The sequence below is a fragment of the Parus major genome, chromosome 3, assembly GCF_001522545.3.
Source record: "Parus major isolate Abel chromosome 3, Parus_major1.1, whole genome shotgun sequence".
In the NCBI taxonomy this organism is placed as follows: Eukaryota; Metazoa; Chordata; class Aves; order Passeriformes; family Paridae; genus Parus; species Parus major.
In genome coordinates, this window is record NC_031770.1 from 25487003 (window position 1) to 25496879 (window position 9877).

The following is a 9877-nucleotide window of genomic DNA, read 5'->3' on the forward strand; positions in this document are numbered from 1 at the left end:
AAGTTAAAAAAAAAAAATCTATATGAGGCTACCCCTGGAAGAAGGATACAGTAAAAATATACTGAAATAATGGAATCTTTAAAACATGTCCACCCATCTCTATTTTTCAGGGGGAATTTTAAGGCCAAATGAGAGCTGTCAGAATTTTTGATTTTAATTTCTCCTACACCTGTGGATATAAAGTCATACAGGTGCTGGAATTGTGAATTTGAATAGAGAAGGAGAAATCACAGGTGCCTGGATGGACAGGACAAACCCAAAACTCTTCCAAAGCTCTCGACAGCCTCAGATTTCAGATTATTTAAATAGTGTACATATTCTTCTTTACTGAAGAAAAGATTTCTAAGGTTTTTAATCCAAGTAGAAAATAAAGGCCAGTAGGACTGAGAAAATAAAAAAACCCTTTATCTTTCACATTATTGTGAAGCAATTTTTCACAAATAATATTACGCAGAGGCAATGTAAGGAATCCTGTGTTGTTTTGGAAATGCATAATATCCCACTTTTTTTACTTAGAATGATTCTATTCTTAAAGTTTGGCACATGCATAAGTATTCACATAACAGAGGCCAGGGGGAGCTATCCCACATTACTTTCACTGCTGAGATTTTTGCTGAAGTCACAGGGAATTGTGGCTTTGCCAGGAATGTAGAACTGAACTGAAAGTATTCTTTAAATACCTTAAAATATGTAAATTTTGTCTCCATTAGTTTATTTAACTTATGAGTTAAATAAAGATCTTTTTGCAGGAATGGACATCTGTCCCTCCATTTTAGGCCTGATATCTGGCCCACACTTTCAAGTGCATTGGAACCTGATCATGTGGAAACAAGTCTTTTTATTTTAAGTCACCCATGTAGTTGAAAGTAACAAAAAATAAATTGCTCTATACATTAAACACTACATATAAAAGTAATTTCTGAAGTACACCTGTAAACTCAACTCTTTTACCAATGGCAGAGCATGCAAAAAACCAAAAAGTTCACATCATAGCCTATAAAATATATGTCCCTTGTTGCAAGGCAGAAGATGAAAGGATATTAGCATGAAGCAAACTAAGAATCTGCTTGTATTTTTAAGTTTGTTTCCTTGTGGCTTAGTGTTACTTCTCTGCAGTTTTGGTATAAACTTTCATCTTGGCTTTAATGGCAATTTAAAATTTTAATAAAAGAGTAAGAGAGTAGAGAGGTGACAATGTCACCTGCCTGTTCATCCAAATTTCAGGTTTCAGGTTAAGAGTATTGCCTAAACAAAGGCCAAATCATCAACCATGTTCTCACCTTTCTACTGCTGTGGTTTGAAACTTCCTTGCTGACCCAAGAAAACCTTGCTATTCCTGTCCTGAGCTACATAAACATGAAATATTGCCACTAAAGTAATGGCAAGTTTAAGCCAAATTTGAATTGAGGTGTGACAGATGAGTGTGAGTGGTTTAGAACAATGCATTATTTAATTTTACTGAACTGTTCACAGAATCACAGAATTATTAAGGTTGGAAGGGACCTCTGGAGATCATCAAGTCTAACCTGCCTGCCAAGGCGGGACATCTAGAGCAGGTGACTCAGGTATTCACATGTTGTGAGCTTGGATGCTCTCAGGGACTTTTTACAGCATGCTGTGGTAATATTTAGTCATACAATTCTATCGGTAAGAAAAACAGCGTGACTAAATCCTCCTGCGTGGGCTAAATCCTATGCTGTTCTTGTCTGCAGCACAGATTATCTAATGACTTCTTCAGGATTTTCCTCATTTAAGGTGTCCCCCGACACAGAGGACGGATAGAGATGTTCCCTGGAGTCATTGCATTGCAGTAGCTTTGCTTTCAGTCTTCTCTGCTCCTTCTGGTCAAAGAACATGGCTCACATAGCAACAGTTTGGAAATCACAATATCAGAAACTATTTTCAATTTGAGTAGGTCATGTTCCCAGGGATGGGCCGCTTGGAAGGCAGGACAACTGGGGCAACTGTCTCAGGTTACCTGGGTTTCCTAAGCTAAGAGGGATAGGAATCTATCTCCTGTGCCACCAAAATATCAATTGGGGTTGTACAGAAAAATTTTAAGTTCTCAGACAATCTGTTTTTGGTAAACAAAGGCCTGTAGGTCTCATTGTAAAGGAACAAACTTGGTAGCAGCAGTTGTGCCCCTATCGCACTGGAAAAAACAAAAGAGAGAATGGTATTCAGGTCCATGAAAAGGGGATTTTAACACTGCTAAGCTGTCCCAAGATTGTGTTTCCACTACACTGCTTCCAGGAATAAAAATATTATAAATGCACTTTTCATTCAGAATGTACTTCCTTCTACATAGGATCCCAAGAAGTCTTAAATATGTGCATGCTTGCAATGTTTCGTGTTGCAGAAAATTAATTACTTTTTACTGTCCATTTGGGAAAGGAATCATGTATTCCACTTCTTCTGCAGGTGGTTAAGTTCCAAGTGAAGTGGTGTATTATGACATGTATCTGTATAGGCATCAACAAGAGGTGGATGCCATTAAAACACCCAAGAGACATCAGAGATAAGAGCTGTTTTTTCAACTAACTAAATTTAAGCACCCATGTTTTCAGTAAAGTTCTTCCAGGAAGATAAATCAAGGCTGAGGGAGAGTCATCATGTGAATTGCTAAAGTTTAAATTTTAAATATGTAAGCCAGGCTATCAGGGAAATTGTTAGCTAGTACTTCATATTCTTGAGGAGAAATTCAGAAGATCATACTTCTGTATTAAATGTTCTGCAACATATATAGATATGCTGAATGTTCAACATATATAGATACCCGTTCTACCACATTTTCTCAACAGTTTTCTACTAATGAAATATGGCCACTTGCAAGTTTTCTTTTATTTTGTTTGGTTTGCTTATTCCAGAGTAGGAAAAATTCACAGTTCTTGCATGGCTTCTCAACTCTATGATATATAATACGGTATTCTCCCTGGTAGCCATGGAGTGTCCTTACCTAAAATGTCCATACATCTTCTGTTCTTGATAAAAGGCCTGTGGTTGGCAGACTATTTCTTTCTCTTCAGTGTTTCCATACATTCTTTATGTTCTTTTAGAATTTCAAACCTGGAAAAAAAAAAAAAATTACCCACATCTCTTCAGAAAAGAAGTTTGAAAATAAAAGGGAGTATGTTAAAAAACCCATGGAGAATGGACAAAATGCCATGTACTATGAAACTTGAACTTGACATAAGCCGGAAAGCAGGTTTTTTTACAGAGAAAATGTGGGGGTAAAGAAAAAAAATAAGAAAAGAAATCACATTATCTGTGGCTGCTTGATAGAGTTTCTTATCTGAATCACCAATATAAATGCAGCCCCCGGTAGTAAGGACTGAAAGGCATCAGTTGCTATCAGATGGTTGTTCACTAACCATTGTAAATGCACTCATCCACAGTAACTACATGTCCACAAATATCTAGTCAAGAGTGATTGGCACCCTGGTTGCCACTATTAGTATATACATTAAGGTACTGAGGGGCATGAAGAATGAATTATCCCCTCAAATCATGAGGTAATCACACCAAAATAGGGCTGAGCGTGTTGGCAACATTGCATGGGAAAATTGACTCTGCTGCTATCCTTGCGGGACCCATACTGAAGATGAAGGGTTGCACTCTTGAGAGATGACAACTCTGTACAATCTGGGCCATTGTATTTCAACAACACTGAAGAGAGGGAGGAGTTAGGGTCTTATAAATCTTTATGGGGATAGATAGAGATAGATACAGAAATATAGCAAATATATATAATAGGTAAGAATTAATGCCAAAACTGTGAAGGTAGAAAGAAAAAAAAATACCCTTAATAGTAACCTGAAATACAACAGAAAACATTTTTAAAAACTCCATCCCCCTTGTATATACATGGAAAATTCTAACTTCTTATGTTGATCCTCATTTCTGATACAGTATTATTTTAATAGCTAGCATGTATGATTGGCAAATTTCAGCCATATAAAGAGTTGTTTCATGCTGATAATTTAGCTTTAGTTTAGATTGTATTTCATTTTATGTCTTTTTGAATGTTAAAAGTACCTGAACTGCATAGAAATGTAGACCACAGTTTCTCTTTTACAGCATTGTGTAAACATATGTAATTAGCCTTGTACTTATCTGCTTTAGTATCATTAGAATTGAAAACCCATTTTAATCTGGATTCTGTTCTCTTCTCAATGTCAGCCTGTTTCTGGACCGGTACAGAGCTAGCCTTGTTGATGCAATAAAGAGATTACTCCAACCTAGTGTAAGTATGTTTCTATTTTCTCCTGAACACTGGCTTCAGAATAATTAGTCTGTGCACAATGATTGAGAGAGTAATGGAATGGCAGGATTAATGTCATGTAATACTTTAATACTTATTATGTCCAACTTCAATTGAGTCTTCTAATCTATCAGATTCTTTCCTAATCGTAAACTAGGAAACTTCTTATACTTGGCCTTCTGATAAGGAACACAGTGGGTAGTAAAATAAATGAAACCGCTTCAAAGATAGCGTCAGATTATTTTTATCAAAGCGTTTCTCAAGTATTTTCCTTTGATAATAATGTCTTCATATTAAAGTAAAATACGATATTGAAAGTTTTTATGTTGGCTTCTGTCATTTTTAATCCCTTCAATTGTAACCTTTGTCATTGTGTATTTATTTATTATGAAAGAATATTTTTTCCTTTTGATTTATGTTTATATCAAATGAACAAATCCCTTATATGTATACTGTGGCTTAAAACATTTTTTCCATTAAGTAAACCCTGTGTTTATACCTTAGAAAATAATGAGATTATGCTCTTCATAAAATGATTACATGTTCTACATGAGTGTCACTCAGGAGATATTTTATCAGTCAAAATCTATTGGGCTGTTTAAATCAGAGAGACTTACAGGCAAAAAAAAGCCTGTTACATGCATATATAACATATATATATATCTTCTCAAATATTTAAAAAAGGGGAATTATCAAAAGAAGAAAAGGAGAAAACATTAAGTAATTTCTCTAAGTAAGATTTTGGAACAGAAATTTTATCGTTCATGCTTAACATCCAAATCTTCCAATAAGGTATACTTTCAATTTGAAAACAAAACATTTCATGCTAGCAGTGCATTTCCAAATTTAATTTAAAATAGGTAATGTGCTTTTTGTACAAGAGGTTTTCTCTGTAAAAGGAATAGAACACCCCAAACGTGCAAAGGTTTAAGAAGCCGAGTCATTTTAGTTGTGTAAGTAATCCCATTCTTTGCTTAGAGTGATCAGGTTTCTATTCTTGGCTCTATCATAGACTTTCCTGAGTGACCTAAGGCAAGTTACTTAAGACTGAATTATTTTAATGAGCTGTGGGGCAAGGCTGCTCGGAAGATAGGAGAAATGTAGCCACCTTGAGGAAAAGGTTACCCAGATATTTCTGTCAGTGGCAGTAAGAAGAGGTTAAGCAGCTCCTGCCCAGATTGATGCATTCTGATTTTCATGATGTAACAGCAGTTGTCAAAGTGCAATAATTTTTGGGACCACAGGTAATCTGGAACCCAAAGCAGATCCCAGTTAAAAAAAATACCGAAAAATTTTTTTCAGCCCAGATCAATGTCAGCAACTGGTTCTTCAGGTATTCCCATGGACCACTCTACTGGCTCCATGAAAGGACATTGAGGAAGAGGAGAATGAGTGGGAGGAAGAGTGTGTAAGAGGTGCCCTGGTAATTGTGTAATTGTTAGGCTGACTTTAAGCCAAACCTAGCCTGACTTTGTTTCTCTTTAACTTCAACCAACTAATTCAAATTCAGGACATGCCTTTGTATTTTAAAGCATATGAGCTACACTCCTTTGTGAATGTAGATGGAGTAAAGAGAGATTGCTTTTTGTTGCCTACCTTCCTAGTCATGTTTGCTTCAGCATATTGTGATTAATACCATAGTCAGTATTAATAACCTAGCACTTATTTGCTGTGCATTTTAGACACAGCAAATTGTTCCTACTTCTTATCAGCAAAGCTAGCTTTAGAAATTCATGTTCCATGAGGGAACTTCTGTTGCAGAGTTTTGGACCCCTATCCAAATTGTATTTTTTAACTAAATTCAGTTGCCTAATCCACTTTATAAATGGCTATATGGCTGGATATCCCAGTTATGGCATGGCTTTGCAAATTATTGTCACTTATAAATAAGAGGACAGCAAACTATTGTATAGGATGGGAGCTGGGAGTACAGACACCTTAAAAGAGCTCTCTTGTCCAAAAATGAGGTGTTCAGCAGAGATGCCTTCAAGCATATACCTTCATGGTTTAAAAGACACAAATAAAAACGTATGCTCATTTGAGATCCTAAAAGATGCAGTCACAAGTGTAAAATAGTTACCAATTTCACTGCTAACTTGTATAAATCTAAAGGTAATGTCAGAGGACACTTGCTAAATGGCACTGTATTTAGGCTTTTAAAGGACAAACAAATCAATAGTGAACTTACTTTCCAGCTGCAATAATTAAGAATAGTTTATGGGCGTTCATTTATGCCCAAGCTAAGGCATACACTTCTTTTTTTAAGTTCACTCTTCTACATTAATTATTTTGTCTCAAATTTAAAGTCTATGTTTCCTTTTTGGAAATACTTCGACAAATTGATAAAATGGACATATCTAAATGCAAGTAATTTTTCAAATGTAACTAGGATACAACTAGTTTAGAAGAGTACAGGGAAAATAATAACCAACAATACCAGGATGAAAAAGTGGAGTAAACAGAGAATAACAGATATCCTTGCAAAGCTCTCTTGAAGGAGAGATTCAGAGCACATACATAGTCTGTTCCTACTGTTAATTTAAAATTTATCTGTGGTATTTCTTTTTTCACTAAGGATGATATTTCTGGCTATTAGAATTCTTATGGCACAGAATTATGTGTTTTGGGTAACTTTTTGTTTTCCTTGAAACAGTACTCTGATCATTTCAATTATCTGGTTCCTAGTATTGACCCCATGGACAGTTGTGTTGGTACAGGAAGAAATTCACAGAGACAAATGAGCAGCTCACAGAGTTACTGAAGGCTGAAATTTCTATCTGAATTTGTTACACAGGAAAATGTTACCTTTAAATCCATTCAAAGGATTAGGCACAGAAATATTACACTGATCAAATTTATCTTGAATGGCTATATTTTATTTCTCTCAATCTGTTTGACTTGATTTGCCAATGTTTAGGGGTTTTTTAATATCATTAACATTTGCTTTTGATTTCAATCTGAGAATAAGCATTTTTTGTTTGCATATTTCCCTAATTAAGAACAATTTTTTATCAAGGCTTTGATTCTTTTGTGGCCTGTCCATTTAAAATCCCAGTGAAGTCAATGGGATGCTGTTGAGCTGAGATTAGTACCAGCAAATAAGACCACATTTAGTAATAACTGATGAATAGTTAGTCATAGCCACATCCAAAATGAATGACTGTCCCGTCGTCTTACTGTAGCATTTTAGTGACACTTAAAACTATCAGAACTGGCATTTTCCTCTGTGTTTTGTTTGCAAGTTTACTGGAAGTGTTTTTGCATCTGTGGAAAGGCCACTTTGTGTTTCAAACATCATCCTTTAAACATCATCCTAGGAGACACTTTTGAATTGGAGTGAAACTTGGAATAGTCCATCAGGAGTAGAATCAGGCCACTGGTTTAATTTTTTGATAGTACAGCAGCCAAGGAATGAAAAACATTTTATAATTAGAAATGTGCATGCAGCCCCACCACTGGTAGCAGAATCACAGAGACTGGGCAGATGACAAAAAAGTGCTTTAAACCCAGATTGTGACAGACCAGAACTGACCACTGTATCTGCCAGTTGTGAGATTATTGTGGTATTAAACTTTAATCATGATTTCTTGGTCAGTGCAAGATCCATAGGTGATGTAGACACACACTAAAGTCAAGGTTTTTATACCAACTAAGGAGCTGGCCAGAAGTGTGTAGTAATTTCCATAAAAGCCATTCCACTTTTTTCAAAGTTATTTCAAGAGTTTCTGTCTGGACGTAAGAAATATTCCATATCATATTACATTCTATTTTATTGTATTTCTCTTTCAAATTTAATTGAAAGTAATCTTCAGAGAATATGAGAAGTAATGACCTCATGGACTGCTGACTCCAGATGGGGCAAAGGGGTGCTGTTGTGTGAGCACCTCTTCAGTGCTGCTGGATTGGTGGCCAGTGTACGGTCTGTAGCCTCCAGCAAGTCTCTATTTACAAGGTTTAGTCGTATCTGAAGTTCTCATGTGAATCATATGGTCAGTAAGCCCTGGATGAGGGACATTTTTCCCATTACAGTGATCATTAAAATGAGGGTCTCTAGAGGAGTCTTGGCCTTCTTGTGCCAGGAAGGGTTTCTGCAAAACTACATTCTGGGGAGCATGAGATGGCAGCAGGAGGAGCGGGATCCTCAGCTGATGGCTCTCTTTGCTGCCCACTTCTGTCTGATGACATTAAAGCGTGCCAAGGATGTGAGGGAACCAATTGTGAATTTCCTGTGTTTAATATTTTTCATCCTGAGCTGAGCCTATATTCAGACCTAGCCTTTACAAAAGCAATTCCAGTGCCTTTGGTGGTAGTTACACCCCTTTGCACCTCTTATTTTTCCACAGAATTAAAGTTACAGCTACACAAATGAACAGAAGTTGAGTTGCTTTGGATATCGCCCTAAGACTCCTTTGTGCTTAAAGTTCCCATGAGAAAGATGAGGGTAACAGCATTTCCCTATCTCACCGAGCTGTTGTGAGAATATAGTGTTGTGGTGTTAATGGTTGGAATCTTTTAAGTACACATTAGCACTATAGGTTCTGACATAGCATTTTTATTGCTGTCTCAGTGTACATGTGCATGTGTGAGACAGATTTGTTCCCTATTCTCCTCACTGTGTGTCTTGTGTCAGCATTGTAACTTTCCAGCATTCCTATTGAAATGCTCTGGACTGATCACTCTTCTGTGGCTTACAGATAGCATTTTTTCAAGTTAAATGACTTCCACAATGACTGAAGACTTCCACAACATTTAATCCTTTCACAACTTTTTCAGATCCTCAAAAATGTTTTTTGTCTCTTTACTTAACTACAGCACCTCAAAAATTAGCTCTCATTAACATAGAAGTTAAATACAGGAACTTCCAATAAACTTTGTGGCTTCCTTTGGTGTGATATGCTGTTGGCTGAAATTAACCTTTGTTTACAGCTCTTCAACCACTTTTCATTCCATGTGACAGAACACAGTATTCATCCAATTAGAATTAATTCTGCAAATAAGACTTCAAGAGATGCTCTATCAAGTAGGTTAGGTTTTGGGCAAGTACTCTGCACAGAGTCTAAAACCTATCAGTTCAAGGTACAGTCATTTTTGTTTTCTAAAATACAGAAGGATGAACAAAAAATTAGGTAATGGACCATAATATATTGCCTGGGCATCATGAGTGGCCTGATCATCTTGCAAGAACCAGAATCAGTATTCAGGAACATTAATTCTTGATTTAAATGCAATTTACCAATTTAAGGTCAAATTTAGTTGCACTGCTCAGGTAGTTTAAAATATCTTCTGAAAATTAATCATTGGGTCTGATTTGCCTCTCATTTTGCCTTGTTTTATACTGTTGTAATTCCACTGACAGCAAATGTACAAAAATACTCTTCTATGTCTGAGAGAGAAAAAAGAAAATAATTATTTACAGTCTTTGCATGGTCATGAGCTAACAAATGGAGTTTTCATTGAGTGTATGTTTTGTATGCTTTTTCTGTGTTTCATTTTGGTAATCCACAGACACCATTATTATATGAAAGGAACCAGATGCAGTTGGCAGTTTTCTAAAGAAAATATTTATTTATAACTTTCTAGATTGCATTTATTTAATCACAGAAATCTTGCATATTT

The 9877-nt window shown here is 36.0% G+C and overlaps 1 protein-coding gene across 1 annotated transcript in view; it reads left to right on the forward strand.

The window, feature by feature from the left end:
- CAMKMT (calmodulin-lysine N-methyltransferase) overlaps nucleotides 1–9877 on the forward strand; it is a 214504-nt gene that overhangs the window by 196181 nt on the left and 8446 nt on the right. The window contains exon 9 of the mRNA XM_015621361.3: nucleotides 4180–4243. Within this exon, the coding sequence (XP_015476847.1) occupies nucleotides 4180–4243 (64 nt within the window). The remainder of the gene's footprint in view (nucleotides 1–4179; nucleotides 4244–9877) is intronic.